The sequence below is a fragment of the Larimichthys crocea genome, chromosome XXI (assembly GCF_000972845.2).
Source record: "Larimichthys crocea isolate SSNF chromosome XXI, L_crocea_2.0, whole genome shotgun sequence".
In the NCBI taxonomy this organism is placed as follows: domain Eukaryota; kingdom Metazoa; phylum Chordata; class Actinopteri; family Sciaenidae; genus Larimichthys; species Larimichthys crocea.
In genome coordinates, this window is record NC_040031.1 from 14,717,734 (window position 1) to 14,734,901 (window position 17,168).

The 17,168-nt window shown below is 41.4% G+C and overlaps 2 protein-coding genes across 12 annotated transcripts in view; one reads left to right on the top strand and one right to left on the bottom strand.

Moving 5' to 3' along the window:
- The first annotated feature begins 804 nt into the window (after positions 1-804).
- slc27a2 (solute carrier family 27 member 2) lies at positions 805-9,124 on the top strand. The gene is made up of 10 exons (XM_010757234.3): positions 805-1,396; positions 3,719-3,928; positions 4,771-4,929; positions 5,032-5,156; positions 5,252-5,446; positions 5,573-5,663; positions 5,960-6,158; positions 6,574-6,671; positions 6,770-6,900; positions 7,825-9,124. Exons 1-10 carry the CDS (start codon positions 919-921, stop codon positions 7,999-8,001), a joined length of 1,863 nt encoding a protein of 620 aa, XP_010755536.2. The 5' UTR covers positions 805-918; the 3' UTR covers positions 8,002-9,124.
- Positions 9,125-10,763: 1,639 nt separating this feature from the next.
- tjp1b (tight junction protein 1b) overlaps positions 10,764-17,168 on the bottom strand; it is a 53,221-nt gene continuing 46,816 nt past the window's right edge. For 7 of the 11 annotated variants that reach the window (XM_019269256.2, XM_019269254.2, XM_019269255.2 and 4 more), the window contains 8 exons: positions 15,832-16,692; positions 15,185-15,276; positions 14,587-14,802; positions 14,347-14,483; positions 13,675-14,146; positions 13,278-13,495; positions 12,709-12,852; positions 10,764-11,374 (listed from right to left, as the gene is read on the bottom strand). In XM_019269256.2, coding sequence (XP_019124801.2) covers positions 11,280-11,374; positions 12,709-12,852; positions 13,278-13,495; positions 13,675-14,146; positions 14,347-14,483; positions 14,587-14,802; positions 15,185-15,276; positions 15,832-16,692 — 2,235 coding nt within the window. In that variant the 3' untranslated portion in view covers positions 10,764-11,279. The remainder of the gene's footprint in view (positions 11,375-12,708; positions 12,853-13,277; positions 13,496-13,674; positions 14,147-14,346; positions 14,484-14,586; positions 14,803-15,184; positions 15,277-15,831; positions 16,693-17,168) is intronic. The other 4 variants (XM_019269263.2, XM_019269258.2, XM_027272949.1 and 1 more) reach the window with 2 other exon arrangements.

A 17,168-nucleotide genomic window follows, 5' to 3' on the forward strand; every position in this document is an offset into this window, starting at 1 on the left:
CCTGTTGCTGTTATAGCTCTTGTTTACCAGGTTGAAACTAAAGACTGTGTTGTTCTCTTTGAATTTAGGGTGTAAGTCTCAACTAATCAGTCAGGTCCAAGTCTTGGGGTATATCTGTGAGCCTACAGCTTGGGGATTTGCTCCTTTATGGTTTTATTTAGTTTTAATTTTAATATTTGTGGACTGTTTAGGACTGTTGGTTGGACAAAAGTGATCTGAAGACCTGGCATTGGATTCTGGGATATTTTTGAAGGCTTAAAATTGACCCTCACCACTTAATGGGACACTAAACTGTGATCACACATTTAGATCAACAACATCTCTGACTCAAAGTGCTTCAACACTGATATATAACGGTGTTTTTTGTTTTTTTGAAACGCTCCTCCCCACAACCCAGCAGACACATAACGCACTTTACAGGAGCGCACGCCCACCGCTCGCTCAGATTGCACATTTTCTATGAAGGGGGTTGCCACTTTATTTGTTTATGACTTTTTTGTGTGTTAAAAATACATGAGTGGATTTCAGTCTGCATGCTCCCACTGGCACTTTATGTCCTTAAAGAAAAACAGAGCAGGAAATGAACTGCAGTTAATGGCCACATCCTGGAGGTGTCGCATGTTTGTCATGTTATTTAATCACTTTTGTTTGAAGTCTTGCGCAACAGATAGACGTGAGAATGACATGATTACGCAATGAAATTGATAAAATAAATAAATAAATAAATAGTTTTGAGTGTTTGAAGAAAGAACAGACCTGGCAACTCAAACATTCCGCAGTGAAGGAGGGATCAGGTCGGAGCTGAGCACCGCCCAGAGCTGAGGGGATGAACTTTGTCACAAATATCAGGGAGCTGCATTATTCCTCCCTCTGGAAGCTTTCACTGACACATGTCTGCAGTGTTGTGAGCTCTGCAAAATGTACTTCTGGTTCACTGTTTTGGTCGGACTGGCCATCCTGTCCCTGTCATTCCTCAGGGCATGTTTCCCTTACTTTGGCGAGGACTTCGCGTACATCATGAGGAGTATTCAACTTGGTATCAGGCTCGTCAAATACAAGAAAAACAAACCTTTTTACAGCATCTTGGACTGCTTCTTGGATAGAGTGAAGAGGCACCCCGCTAAGACATTTGTACACTTTGAGGGTCGGGAGTATTCCTATGGAGAGGTGGATAAACAGAGCAACAAGGTGGCCAGAGCTCTGCAGGCTGCAGCCCGGCTGAAGGAGGGGGACACTGTCGCCTTATTTCTAGCCAACGAACCCAGTTACATATGGATTTGGCTCGGTTTGACCAAGCTGGGCTGTCCAGCAGCTCTGCTTAACTTTAACATAAGATCCAAGTCTCTGTTGCACTGTTTCTCCTGCTGTGGGGCCAAAGTGATCATCGCCTCTGCAGGTAAGACATGAGGGGGGGTCTGCAACTCTGTGTGGCCTCCGGCAGTATTCCTGTTACCCACATGAGTGCAAAGTTCAAAGTGCAACTATGAGATACTGACTCTTCCAGTACTATGTCCATTTTGTGCAGCTTCCAGTAGTGGGAATTACTTTTACTGTACTTTAGAGGTAGTTGTACTAGACTTAAGTGTTTCTATTCTACTTCACTATTTCAGAGGAAATCATTGCACTCCATTAAATTAATTTGGATCTGGATTTATCAAGTGCAGATTAAGATTTAACATAGGATAATAAAATACAGCATATTCAAATCAAAGCAGTGGTTCTCAAACTTTCTGGCTTATGACTCCACACACATGCAGCGTGTAGTTGGAGCTCCTCCTCATCATGCTCATGATGGCTGATATGAGCTGTTACCAGCTCCAACAAAGACACTTTTAATATGGTTTCATGTATAACTTACTTTTCAAGGTCCGAAAAGGTCAAACACAAAAACAAAGTTTAGAGAACGGGTAGAAAATTAACAGCAGAGTTTTTAATCGTGAATCATTTCACGAATCTTGTGATATCTACCTATTTTGGGATTCACAGGGGGAAAAAACAAATAAAGTAGTTAGAAGTAGGTCCAGCTCAACCAGCTACAACATTTAAATGCTGCTCATGCATGAATGCAGCTGTATTAATCTAATAATATCATACAGTGAATAATAACATGATGATAATCTGATAATCTTCTTTTACTCAAGTAGGATTTTAAATATCTGTATTTGGTATTTTCCTTTTTTGTATTGGTTCTTTAAGAAAGTATCTGAACACTACTACTTACACTTACTAATTAAATACATTCATTGTGTACATACATACATTCTGTATGTACCATGCAGGTAATGTAGATATGCAATTTATACATAACGTATTTGATTTGATTTGATTTGACGTCACCTGCCTTAATGTTCTTGTCATTTCAGTTTGTAGTTTGCTTTAATGGTGGCTATTACCCATTAACAGAACATACTTAGATATAACCACATTAATCTACAGTTGCTTGGACTGATTGCCACACAGTGAATCTGTGCCCACTTTGCCTGTTTGGAAGTCCAACCTTGGTTGCCGTAGATTAAACTATCCAAGAGTATTTAAAACAACATTACTAGCCTTAGAATAATAAATAAATAACAGTGTGGCATCAAAGTTATGTGATCCTGAAATAGGATGAATGGTGCTTCTGCCATTATCACTCTCCAGGTACGATCACACACCACTACCAACAAAAGCATGCGTACAGTCCATATTTATAACAGCAACCGGACCAGAAACTGGAGGCGACAAATCACAAAATATACTGGATCATACATCATGTTGCTTTAAAGTACGGGGACGACCTGGCACCAGATGCAACGTTAAAATGCAGTTTATACTGTAGGTATGCTCTGTACTGCTATTTAAACTTAATTAACAGATCTAAGTTTTCTTCTATCAGGCTACAAGTAATTCTAGGTTAGTTGAGAAAACTCTGACATTGTTAATCAGCCTTTATTAACAAGTTTTACCATTTAAAGGCTGTTAATGAGTAATTTGTTACTGGAGGAGAGAAGTATGGACAAAATGAACAGGATAAAAACTGAAATGCATCGAGCAGGTTTTATTTATTGTTTTAAGAAACCAGCATTTATTTATGTGGTATAATGTAAGTCCTCAAACATTTGTGCGATACAAGAGTAAACAACCTGAATATCTCATCATCACAGTATGACTATATAGTAAGACAACAGCTGATAATAATGATATCATCCTGTCCTAATCTCCACAGGGTTGGGGTTTTAGATAACCCAACGGTTATCTAAGAAATATTTTTAAAGTTTTATTTACAATAAAACATTTGTTTTATTTCTCCTCTGATCTGTTGATTCCAACCAAACTCTCTTGAAGCAGTAAACATTTCTTAGAAGGTAGATCCTAGAAGAAATGTTTGCCAGGACAGTTTAGGCGTCATATCCATTATCCGACCGCTTTCTCAACAAATGTTATTAGGAACAATGGTTTAATCCGCTCTCTTTCTCACATGGTTTCAGTCAGCGTGCATTCAGTTCATTCGGGGGAACAAACAAAACGGACATTGCACTCTGAAAACTTCTCTGCACTCCCATTTTGGCGGTCGAATTTCACCACTGGGAAATGCATACATTTGGGCTGAACCCCTTGCACCATGTGCTCATATCCCCATGGGACCTGAAGTAACACGATAGAGGCCTACATGTGCTGCGTTACGCAACAAAGCACTTTACATGTTGTGGAGAGAGCTGAATGCCTTTTGTGTTTGCAGAGCTGCAGGACGCTGTGGAGGAGGTCCTCCCGACGCTGACAGAGCAGGGTATCAGCGTGTACCTCCTGTCAGAGGCCTGCAGCATACAGGGCATAAACACTTTATCTGACAAGATCTCACAGGCCTCAGATCAGCCGCTGTCCCGGGACCTCAGAGCCAACATCCACATCAGGAGTACTGCTCTGTACATCTACACGTCAGGCACTACAGGTACAAAACTCCTCTGAAACATCTACGGAGAAAGTGCCATGGAAAAAAACACATAAGTGTCAGTTTATTAGGAGAAACAAGCTAAAAGAAATGCAGGCTACCTTTATGGAGGTTTATAACGCTCAGTTTGTGTGGAAAAAGTTTTGAAGAGGCGTTGCTTCACCTTTATGGTCGTCTTGGAGGATTTAGCTTGTGGTACCGTTACATTTTTATTGCATACATACAGAGAGATCTAAAAATGTATCCAGTGCATTTGCACCAATGAGCATGGACATTAGATTCTTTTAGGGTGCCTGTCTCAACTCATTTAGAGAGAGATTTGAGAGGAAACTCAGCTTAAAGAGGTACAAAGTTCTCTGTAAAAAGTGTTCATACGTGCAAGATATTTTAACTTTGTTTACTGTAATAATAGTAGCAGGTTAGGAAGAAGACGTTCAGTATTTTTTCTGCCAGTGCATTGTACACTCTGACCCTCTCTGAGGAACGTCTGTAGATACCAACATATTTGATGTACTCATTCTGATACTGTGATAATTCTGTAATTGACATCACCCTCAAATATGAAACACTGTAGACTGCAGATAAACAGTGGCTGCGGTCAGCATGGTGGAAAACACAAAGTAACACATTTCTGTTTGGAAGGTCAACAGGAGTGTTTGCGAGAAATGACTTTTTACTTGTGGCAGTGCCACAAGCTGTAAACATCAACATGTGATCACCTTACCTCACCGAAAGTGCCAGAAGAGTAAAGTTAGAGGGTGTAAAAACAGGGGGAACTGGAATAACGAACTGGGAATAACTGTATATATCTGAGGTGATTTATTATTCTTTGACCTTCGCAGGTTTGCCTAAAGCAGCTGTTGTCACTCATGAGAGGGTTTTGGCCGCCTCCTTCATCCAGGCGGCATGTGGAGTCACGTCGGAAGACATCTTCTACATCAATCTGCCTCTCTATCACAGTGCAGGCTTCCTTATCGGGATGGTCGGAGGCATCGAGAGAGGTAATCTCTTGAATCTTTTCATGAGAGCAAGGACAAAAGCATTCCCACACCTGGTTTGGAAACTTAAGAATAAAGGCTGTTTTTATATGACGTTAATTTCAGGTATGACAATTTTTCTGAGGAGGAAGTTCTCTGCCTCTCAGTTCTGGGACGACTGCAGGAAGTATAACATAACAGTGATGCAGTACATTGGTGAAACTATGCGCTACCTCTGCAACACACCCAAGGTAAAAAGGAATCCTGACCAACTCGATTAATAAAGTGATAGGAGCTATGAAGCATTGCATGTTTCTGTTTTTGATTCTGAGTCGACTCTTTGCAGAAAGACAATGAGAAGAACCACGGAGTGAGGATCGCCATCGGCAACGGAGTCCGCACAGACATTTGGACCGAGTTTCTGAATCGCTTCGGGAACATTAAAGTCAGAGAGCTGTACGCTGCCACGGAGGGAAACATCGGCTTCATCAATTACACGTCTAAGATCGGTGCAGTGGGACGAGTCAATTTTGTCCACAAGGTGAGTAGAGGTAACCATGGGAGGCAGCTGGACTCACAAGATCACACGATCTGAGCACAGTGGAAATGGACCAATCAGTGTCCCATGAGCTGAAACAACATATTTTCCATCTTTTCTTCTTTCTAGTTTTTCTTCCCCTACACTTTGATCAAGTTTAACATTGAGAAGGAGGAGCCTGTCAGGAACTCTGAGGGTCTGTGCATCGAGGTATCCCCAGGTGAGTCAGTAATACCTTGAATCTACCCGTGTAACACCTGTACTGTCTTATTCCTCTGTCTTTGAGTGAGGAGCAGCAGTTCTTTGTTGTCTCTTGATTAGTTGATTGAAATCAAATGGACAACTGTGTTGATAACTGGTTCCAGCTTTTCAGCGATGAAGATGTGACTTCTTTAACCAGTTTTAATTGTTGTAAATTAAATGCAGCCAGGCTTTGGATTGCTGGTTGACAACTCAAAGACTTGAAGCCTCAAAGGGGGAACTGATGGACATTTTTCATGTGTCTTTTTTCATCAGGTGAGACTGGACTTTTGGTGGGAAAGATTACTCAGAGGTCTCCTTTTATTGGCTACGCTGGCAACCAGCAACAGACTGAGAAGAAGAGGCTTCGCGACGTGTTGAAAAAAGGCGACTTGTACTTCAACACTGGAGATTTGCTGCGGCTCGATCACGAAAAGTTTGTGTACTTTCAGGACAGAGTTGGCGACACTTTCAGGCAAGTGACTCATATAATAATGTTTCATGCTTGTGAAGTTTTGGATAAGAGAACTAGGCACTTGTTTTTTGATTTGGGATTCTTTAAAAGGACACAGAGCTAAAGTTTAATATGCGGACATGGAGAAGTGAATCTTTTCCTTTTGGTCAGTTTTTTCAGTATGGGTGGTTCAGATTTAGACAGCTAGTGTGGACAATGTCTAAATTTTCAGACATATGGCATCATAGCTGCATGAAATGTAAATTTATTTTAATGATAAAAGATCAGATCTTGCAGATATACCAGATCTGAAAGGTCACAAACTCTGAGTTTGGATGGCTCTGGAATTTATTCATCATAAGATGTCTTTCCAAGATATGTTGCTGACCCTGGGGGATGACATGTTTGACTTGTGTTTGCTTTTTTGTTGCCGCAGATGGAAAGGAGAGAACGTTGCCACGTCAGAGGTTGCAGACATTCTCACAATGGCTCCTTGCATTTTGGAGGCAAACGTCTACGGTGTTAAAGTTGAAGGTAAAAAGAAATAATAAGCCTGCCATTTTGTATGGATGAGGAAGTTGAACGCAAAACACTGTATTCTGTACTTGTTTTTAATTTTATTATCTGATCAGGTCATGAGGGGCGGATCGGCATGGCAGCTGTCATTTTGAAAGAAGGAGAAGCATTTGACTGTTCAGGCACCTACAAGCAGGTCGCCAACTACCTCCCAGCTTACGCAAGACCTCGATTCATCAGGATTCAGGTAAAAAGACATTTTCATATAATGTCTGCCTGCAGCCTTGTGTCACTTGGACCTGAGCATTATTGCTGCACTTATTTTCGAAGGCTTTTCTTTGATTTCCTCTGATCACACCTCATTTGTACATTTCTTTACCACTTCGCTCAGTTCAGGTCAGAGTTTTACTAAAACTTTAATTGTCGTGTAATGCACTAAAGGGATGTACTGATCTGACATCTTCTCTCTAGATACCCAAGAGTGTAATTTCCAAAAATCCTATTTTTGTTCCGCTCCCATTTCTTATTTAAGTTCATTCACTAAGACACCACTGGACCGTGTCCTCTTACTGTCCCACCGTCAAAGTCCAGATGGGAGAACATCTGAGCGCATAAGTTAAAACCATGCACTGCCAGTGTTTAAGCTGTACAAGCAGTAGTGAGTAATTTTCAGATATTTTTGCCCTGGATTTTGCCTCTCAGGCAAAACACAACTATGCCCTTTTTGGTGTAGTAGCCATGCTTCAGTGCCTAATAAATGTATTTTTTAATATAAATCTGCTCATTTTGGAGTTTTATTGTGACCAGTCAAAGGCACACCTTATATTTCTGCTTCTTCAGATATCACACAGATCATCTCATATAGTTTAACATGAGGACATGAGAGCACTGTGGTTAAAAGGGAATGAATGTAGAGAAACACACTGAATTTATGAAGACACTGACGATGAAACCTCTGTGATCTCTGGCCTGATCCGGTTGTCAGGCTGTGGTGAGTATCTGTGGTGCATCACTGATGTTACTTCTTGTTTTTTTTTACAAAGCTTGTACTGGCTGGTACTTGTACTTGGTAATGTTTATTTTTGATTATAGCATATTATAAAAGGGGGAAAAAAAACAAGTAAAAAGGACAAAACTGACTAAACTAAAATTCACGATATGTGTTTCGTAGGCGTGCCTGGAGATGACGGGGACGTTCAAGATGAAGAAAGTGAGGTTGGTGGAGGAGGGATTCAACCCAGCTCACATCCAAGATTCTTTGTACTTTTTAGATCCTGAGAAAAAGACGTACATCCCCATGACTGAGGACATCTACAGAGCGATCGCTTCTAGGGAAATAAAACTCTAACACGGAAACTTTTAAGTAGTCAGTGAGCCAGACGACCCGTTTGTTTACAGCATAGCAGCTTATCCACGGATCTTTTAACAATCAACTAATCTCAGGGACCAGACTGACTTTGAAACATTACATAACGGTTAAGGAGACCACTTTTTTTAATTAACACAACTACTGTGGATCCCTATAGTTTTTGTATTTCATAATGCAGACAGTATGTGATCTTACTGCCATGATTGTGTTTTTAATAATTCAACTCTGGTTGTGACTCTTAAATTGTGATAAGCCAGATAAGGCATGTCAATGATGTAGCATTTAAATTTTCATTTTTAAGCCAAAATCTTCTCTTGAGCTTTTGTTGCATTAGACAGATGATACTAAAAAAAATAAAGATAAAAAAAAAAGGTCAGATATTACACAGTTGTACATTAACTTGGGATATTCAACTTAGTTACGTCACATTTAGTACGATCTGTGGTGGGTTTATCAGTGAACCTTTGCACAGATGTTGTGTACAGCCAGTCTTTATCAGCTTGTGTGTAGAACAGGCACATACCCGTGTAAAGATATGTGAGGTAGGGTATTTTACCCTCAAGTGATATTGTTGAGCAACTTTTTGACTGATGGCCATTGGTTGAGCAACCTTTGACATAAAATGATACTTGGTCACAAGTTTAGGCATGCGACAAATGTAGCAAAAATGTCAAAATCAGCTGGTTTCAGAAAGTAAGTGAAAGTTGACATTTGTAATGTTGCCTAAAGTTAAAGTCTCCTCTATGACACAAATGTTTTATTTTTATTTTTTATTGTTCATTAACTTGAATGTTTGAGTTTTACTGTGCAGAGTTTGACACAAGAAGTTTTCTGTGCTCATTTTAAATCTCAGTATGATTTTTTTTGTCATGACCTTTGGGTTAGAAGCTATCCATGAACATGAATTTCAGAGGTTTGTGGTGCATTGTAATGACAGGTGTTTATAATCTAACAGCAGCTTCTGAAATTGTCAAAACAGAATCATCAACTCACTAAAACTGTTGAAACATTATAACCTTCATCAAAGTAGGCTTCACTGCAGGACTGTTGTGTTAGAGTACATTCGTTTTAGCTTGGTGTACCTAATAAACTGGAAACCATGTGTGTGTCTTAAAATATGTCTGGATGGGATGTTTTACAAAACCACTGACCCAGTACAGCCAGTGAACCAGATGAGGCCAAATTAAGACAAAAACACCAGGAAATTCATTTTCAGGAACAGAAAATGCAGTTGTGGTAAATAAACTAACAGGGTGCGAACCACCGTCTCTAAATTAAGACCATCTGCAACACACTTACATTTGTGTGTGCAGAATAATCCAGCTGACAGCTCAGTTTACTGATTTTAGAAGTGGGGAGCAGCTGTGATGGTAGAAAAACGTAAATCAAGCATGCTGACAATACAAACGCCAACTTCACAACTCCCACAGAGGAATCTTTGGCAGAGACGCAGTCTGGCTGTGTCGATGTGTAGAACATCTGGATGTTTGGATCGATATAAACACACTAACGCGAGGAGCAGTTACTTTAAAAATGAATTTATTTATTAATACAGTGGTATACTTAGAAATGTGTTGCAAAGGAGGGGAAAATAAAGTCGAACCCAAGAAAAATCAAAATAAATAAAAAGAATGTCAGCCACACGGGAAAATAAACTACTGTTGGGTTGAAGCAGTGTTATCATATCAAAAGAAAATAGTACTGATGTGCCATAATAAATTGTCTATTAGTACAAAAATACATTTCAGGGCACACAATACAGCATCCAGTATCACAAATAAAGGAAGGGACCACTCTTCACAGCAGACCCCCTCAAGTACATCTTTTAAAATCATTTAAACCAAGCACTTCTCTATTTTGTAAATAAGAATAAAAAGTTTTCTGACTGTTAAAAATGCCTTAAGTAGTGTGTGTGTGTGTGTATATGTTGGTAGAAAAGTCGGACTTATTACTGCTTATGTCAGTTCCAAGGCTCAGGGGTATAACCAGAATACAAACATAACCCATGTAACCGCTTTCTCTTTTTTAAACAAACGTTTTCTCTTTTATACAAAATAACAAAGATGTACAAAAGTTCATTTACAGAGAACCAAGGCCATATACTAGCAATATGTACAGCCACAATTTTAAACATCTTCTAGCTTTTTTTGTATTTCCTCAGACTTCATATGCATAGCAGTAAAAGAAAGCATACCTTTTCATCAGCCTCAATTATTCTCGTGTGCTAAATCCAAGTTCACTGTTTATGAGAAAAATGCAGAGACAACTTTATCTTCCGTAGTGATCGCTATAACTGAAGGATCCGATGTTTTTAAAGTTTCACTGAAAAGTTAATATGCAGATAAGGCATCACTGCTTGCAGTGTACGATGGGATTTTCATGTGTTGAACTTAGTAGTAGCAGGCTTCTGGACCTGAGTCATAGCACATGCATAGATCTCTAGACAGCAGGAGTTTGTAAAATCAAGTCAGTATATTTATCTACGGTAAAACATTGCTACAAAACATCAGTTTTAAAGAGAGAGAGAAAGCCCCGTCAGAACAAACAGGGCGTCTCATACTAATACTTAACTGTCATTCTTCTTCTTATTTTTTTTTTCATCTTTAAGTCTACGTGTTCCTTCATGAGTCAGGCTCAGCATTTCTCAAGTCCTCAGAGATCCTTCAAGAGTGAAACGCATGACCACAGGACTCACAAACAAAAGTTTTGCATATACTAACTTTGCTGTTTGTGAGTGTTTCTTCCTCTTTTTTTTTTCTTTTTTTTAAACAGTATACGCAAAAATTCCCATTTGCAATATTAAACAAGTTTCCAAAATTCTCCTTTTTTTTCTCCTTGCACTGCTCTGACCTTTTACAAAATGAGCTAAAAACGTCAAAATGAGATTATTCAGTCTGTGGCACTGGTCATGCATTCCAACTTCAGTTCCTTTGTTTAAATAACTTGTTTTAATCTTTATTTTTTGCAAGCCTTGAAAGCACCGAAACGAAAATGAAAGAAAAAACAAAGAGTGCAGCCTTGGGGATGCTGGACTCCTCAGACTCTCCTTGTGTGTGTGTGTGTGTGTATGTGTATGTGTATATGTGTTGTTTTTTCTTTTCTTTTTTCTTAAATTTTGGGCACAGTAAACAACGTGAGAGCATCAAGTTCATACTTCATTGAGCATTGTGCACCCCGCCACGGCGGAGGGAGCACGGCAGGGGGCAACCAAGGTCCCCTGTTTATCACATTCAGTAACAGGCCAGCTGTTGCCCTCTTCAGAAGTGGTCAATGAGCACAGACACACAGTTTGCACCCACCAGGTAGTTTGGGTCTCCAGGGAGAGATTTGTTCTGCCAGGTTTTAGGATCACCTGCAGGGAATAGAGACATCATGTCAGCTGCTGGAGCTCCTTCCTTCCTCTTTAAAATTACAGGAGAAGAACAGTATATTCTTTCTGATGGATGCATCGTAAATAAAATAAATCTCAATAAAAACGTACGACTGATGTTTACATATGATGATTTAATGCATAAATCAGTGCAGGGAATGAAGTCCTGTCGCTCACCATGAGTTTATGTGATCGGTTCGTGTTTAATGGATCATTAATTTAATTGAATCTTAACTCACAGTTAATTCACACGTGAATTTATTCACCACCAAATTAGCTGGAATCCAGTTACACAGAAAAAGGGCATTTCAGACCTCTGATCAACACACGAGCACGACAGCAGCAGTTCATCTCACAGACATATGCGGTCAGATGTAAACATCGACATACTGCTACATAACATACTCATTTATGTTCATTAGTCTAATTTGGTGGCATATAAAATAATGTGAAGTACCTGTGAGTTAACATTAATTAATTAATGATTCTGAACTCATCGCATAAACCCACAGAGACAAGATCATCACACATCGTGCATTAGTTAGGCGTGTGTTTAGTACCCTGACTAAAAAATGTGATTATCTTACATCTTGACTTATTATCATTATGTATTAAGTTAAAATTATTGTCACAGTATAGAGGCTATTATAAAAAGAGGATTTTTAAAAAAATCCTTTCATAAAGAATCTTTTTCTTGGAGGGCACGATGTTCAAATCATCTAATTTGGGGCGTTTATGGGTGCAGCTAATTATTAATTTCATTACAGATTAATCTGGTGATTATTGTCTTATTTAACAGTTTGGTCTATAAAAAGGTCAAAAGACACAAAAATGACTGATTGACATCATGATTTCATGAAGCCAATGTGAGCTCTTAAAATTGCTTGTTTTGTCTGATCAACATTGAAAAAGCCAAAAGATATTCAGTTCACTCACATACAACAAAGAAAAGCAGCAGAGGTGCTGAAAGAGGACGACGTTTGCAGAAAAACATTAACAATTACTTATGAATTAGTAATTTTATGTCAAATTACTCAAATGTTTAAATCGACTAAATGTTCAGCTCTCATAGCATTGTAATGTTTCTTTATTTCAACTGTGTGGAAGCCTGAGATTTGATTTAAAAAAGGCTCTGCAGCGTATATATCGAGCATGAAGATAAGAAAACAACAAACAGCACATGCATGAAGAAGAAGTGAGGGGAATGTGGAACAACAGAAGAAATGGCTCAAAATGATTCAAGACACCAAGACACTCTCTCTAAATCACCAAAGCCAGCCCACAGACCCCAAAAGGACAGAGAGAGGACAGCGTACCCGACGAGGAGTCGGAGGATTTTAGAGCAAAAGACCAACCATCAGGGGTCATTGACGCACAGTGAGGTAAGCGCAGCTCCACCGGCTTCAGGAACTTGAGTCCATGAGGGCCACACATCACCAGCGGACTTAGCAGCGTTTCTCCTGTACAAGACAAGAAGATTTAAATTCCACATATTGAACACGCAGGAATTAAAACAGCAAACAAGATTATCTGTTACCCAGTTGAGACGCAAAATGGAGGCTGCTGCCAGCCTTTCATTAGGAATGAGAATTAACTATTCACTCACTTGACAGATTAATTAAATGACCACAATCCCCAGGTGCTGAATGTTAATTTAAAATAATAATCCTTTGGGCTGCTCCATCTCCTGGTTATACTTCTTATCATAAAGATATGTGAGTCCTTTGCTTTTGTTTCTTTGCCTGCCAACACCGATGTGAAGTATACATTGTCAAGTCTACGAATTTAAGGTGCTACTGAAACTTTTTAAGTACACCAGCACTATATATTTGCACACTGACTGTTCCTTGACTTGTATAGTATGTAAAGAAACTCAGGGACCGACCTTTCTCCTTGTCGAGGGGGGGCAGGATGCTGTTGTCCCGGCACACCTTGAAGTATATCTCCTGCTCCACGCTCTCAGGGATGGCACCCTGGGGGATAATGATGCTGACGCCTGTCTCAATGGAGCTCAGGACGCCTCCGTTACAGTTAAAGATCCCTCGGGCGGTGGCCACCACTGTGTGCCCTTCGTCCTCGTCGTCATCGTCCAGCGTGCTGGGGCTGAGGGACGGAGGCACAGAAGTCAGCATCATCAGTCAAAACAGTGTTGGCAGAGAATAAATGCACAGCAGAGGACACAAAAACAAATCCCCTGTGAACAAACAAGTCCCTTTCTGTCTTTCCGCAGCTCAGGAATTATCCTCAAAGAACTTGCTGCTGAAAATTGATGAGCTATGTACCTTACAGGGATGGCCTTGGGGATGGCGTTGATGTTATTGTGCTGGTATTTGGGCCTGTTGTCCATAGTGCGTGTGAAGGTGTCCAGGCCACTGTCGTGGTCCAGAGGCTGTGGTGACAGCTGAGGCTTCCCGCCGCTGTTGCTCACCACACTGGGCTTAATGAGGAGGTCCGTCTTCACCTGTGTGTCATTGGGCAGCAGGTTGTGGTTGAACTTGGGGCTCTCAAACTTGCGCTCAAAGGGCCGGGCTGAGCTGGTGTACGGCTTGGGGACGTAGCGGTTGTAGCTGGTTGGAGCAGGAGTCGGCAGCGTCTTTGGGGGTGCTGGATCAGTGCCGTTGACTGGGGATTTGTCGGGCAGGCCCCTCGGGGGCAGGTAGCCTCCTGGTGTGGGTTCGTCCCTGCTGGGTGGCCTGAGAGCTGCCAGCTCAGGTTTAGGATTTGGTGAGGTCAACGGCTCGGGTATGGAGTTAGCTAGAAACAAACGAAGGAGGATTCAATCACTTAGGAGGCTGGCTTATGTAATTGTTAACTGGAATTTGGGCTAATGTTTGGATGTGAATGTTTCTGACATTTTACATACCAAAAGATTAATTAAAAAACAAACTGGAAGACTGATTGATAATAAAAATACTCCTTAGTCTCTAACACAATATGAGTGTTAGAGAGCTTACCGTCATTGGGGCTGAGCTTGGGCAGTGTGTTGGGTGGTACTGCAGGTGCGGGCGGCCCATACTGAGACGATGGGCTGATTTGGGGCAGGGGTTCGTACCGTTTCTCCACCGGACTCACCTTCTCTACAGACTCAACTCTGCAGGAGGGAAACACAAACAAGAGTTGTGATTGTGTGTGAATAAAAAAAAAACCCCTTTGAAACTTCATACAGCCACATGATGTGAGGCGTGTTGTTATACCTGTTGTATGGGTAAGACAGCTGAGCCGGTTTGGGCAGATCATGGAAGCGGTTGATACCAGGACTGGGTTGGCCCATGGCCTTGCTATCAAAGCTACGGCGATCAAAGTAGGACAGCTGCTTCCTGTAGTACTCCTCATCCTCATCTGGGTCATAGTGGTTGGAACGCATTACATCATCCAGAGGTTTAGTATGGGGCTTCTGTGGCTCAGGAGCCCTGCAGAGGAGGCAAAAAGAAACAAGTAAAACAGCTACAGAGTTTTAAACAGCAAGGACAGACGGTATGATTGGCCTGAAGCCTGCATAAAGACATCTTGTATATCCTGGAGTTCAATGACAAGTATGTTTGAAAACAATCTGGATAACCAAGCCAATGAGGTTCCTAATGAGCTTGCTGACATCCAGAACTGGTAGTTTTGGTCGGCCTCTGCATGCCTTTTGTGTTTTTTGCGGTCTGGTTTGATGCACAGTGTCTTGTGTCCACTAGGTGGAGCTCACGCAACAATAACTTAATTCTAAGATGCCTTTGCAAGAATCTCACGGTTGTCCTTCACCCACCTACTCCTGCAGCCTGCAGCGCTGTAATGAGGACTACATACCTATAGGTGGACTTCTCCTGCTCCAGGTTGCTGAGGGAATTGGCTTTGAGGACTGGGCCAGGTGCACTCACAGGTTTAGGAACATCTGCAGGCTGAAGTGCAAAGAGAGTGCGTGTCTCTTTAGTGCTTCTTGCATCTGATCCAGATTTTTGTTCACGTGAATGAATCACATGCACATAGATGTCTAGTACTTTGCCCGACTTCTCACAGTCCAGGCGATTACAAAACAGATGATCATTTCACAAGTGTTGCAGTTTTAAGTCTTGCAGTTCTGCAGTTTTTGACCGATGCATCTCAAGTTTGAACTCCTTGAAGCTTTATTAGTTTGAAATACATGAATATCTGAGGAGAATCAGTTTGAATAGCTAACAAAGACTCCTACGCCTGACCTTGTACCGGACACTATCCGTGTTTCTTTTACATTTTCTAGTTCCTTTTACTGATTTATGTTACTAATTATTCTATTTTTTTAATCTACCTCTTTAAGTGGATGACTTAATTTGGAAAGTACCGTGACAAGGTTACGATGCAGAGTTACGATGTGTTTACATTTCTTTCGTCCATCACCTAAATACAGTACAGTAACACCCTTGACATAAATGTTGACCCATTGAGGTGACAGCTGCACAGCTCTGTTAGGAACTTACCCTCAGTGCAGATGACTCTCCTTCTTTAGCCCTGTCCATAGAAACAGACCGTTTATTCTCAAACATCTTGACTCTGTTGAGCACCGACTGTGGTTTCATGGCCGGGTCCTCATCCGGGTCTTCCCGGGGCGGGGGAGGGAAAGGTTTGGAGCCTGGACTGATCGCTGGTTCACCTGGCGACGAGAGGGTCTCTGGTTTTGGAGGAGGAGGGGGGATCGTGGGTTCAGAGTTTATCATAGGGTCGTGCATCCCTGGCTTATAGCCCCGGTTTGGAGGTCCAGGAATGTAGGTGGGCCTCAGACCAGAGTCACCGTAATACTGCTTTGGGGGCTCCGGCGATCGAGGTGAATTGATGGGGAAGCCGTGAGGTTCTGCCTCATAAGGAGAGCGGGCGTCATAGCTAACTGGGGGTGGAGGTGGGGGTTCATCGTAACGAATGGGCCCAGGTTTACTGTGACGTCTGCCATCATAGCCCACTGGTGGGGCCTCATCGTAGCGCGGCTGAGGGGGGCTGTAGTCCCTCCCTGGTCCGTCGTCGTAGGGGGACCTGGGGCTGTAGCCCATGGGTTGCTGGTGGCCCGGCTGGTACCCTGCGGGCTGAGAGGACGAGGTCTGCTGGTCATAGGGGGACCACTGTTCGTTATAATGAGGCACACGGTTGTCGTAGTGCAGGTGAGAGTCAGTGTTGTGAGGCTTTGGTTCTGTGTAGCCGCCTCCATCATATCCGTAAGGCGGGTGGTCGTATTCGCGGTATGGCTGTTTGTCCTGGTACGGCGGCTGGTGACTGTAGCTCAAAGACTGCTTCAGGCCATGGTTGATTCGCACGGGGTCCTCCATATTGTACAGATCTTTCTTGTACATCTGTGAAGAAACAACACTAAATGAATACATCCATCACATCGTCGTAGCCATTTTGAGATTTTAACAACCGCCATGTTTAAAAAGGACAGAAAGCAGTTTGGGGGAAAAATGCTTTCCCAATATCAGGTTAACAATAACTTCAATATTCAATCCAATACTGGCAAATAAACTGAAACCTTGAGGAACTGAACATGTACATTAACCAAATCATTAGAAAATAAATCTACCATTCAATTTAACATCGATTAAAGTGCAATTACACAAGCAAACCTTTGTCCATTATTCAATAACAGTTCTGAATGCCTGTTTGACAAGATGCCTTTCAAGAATGATAAGAGTCTGTATGAGCACAACTGGGTTTTACACATTAACGCTTTTTTACAAATAGTGAACTAACCCCTAAGCAATTTGCACATTTCTGAAAGGCCTCATCTCAAACATATGATGTGTAGCCTGTAGACAGCAAATCGGGTTAG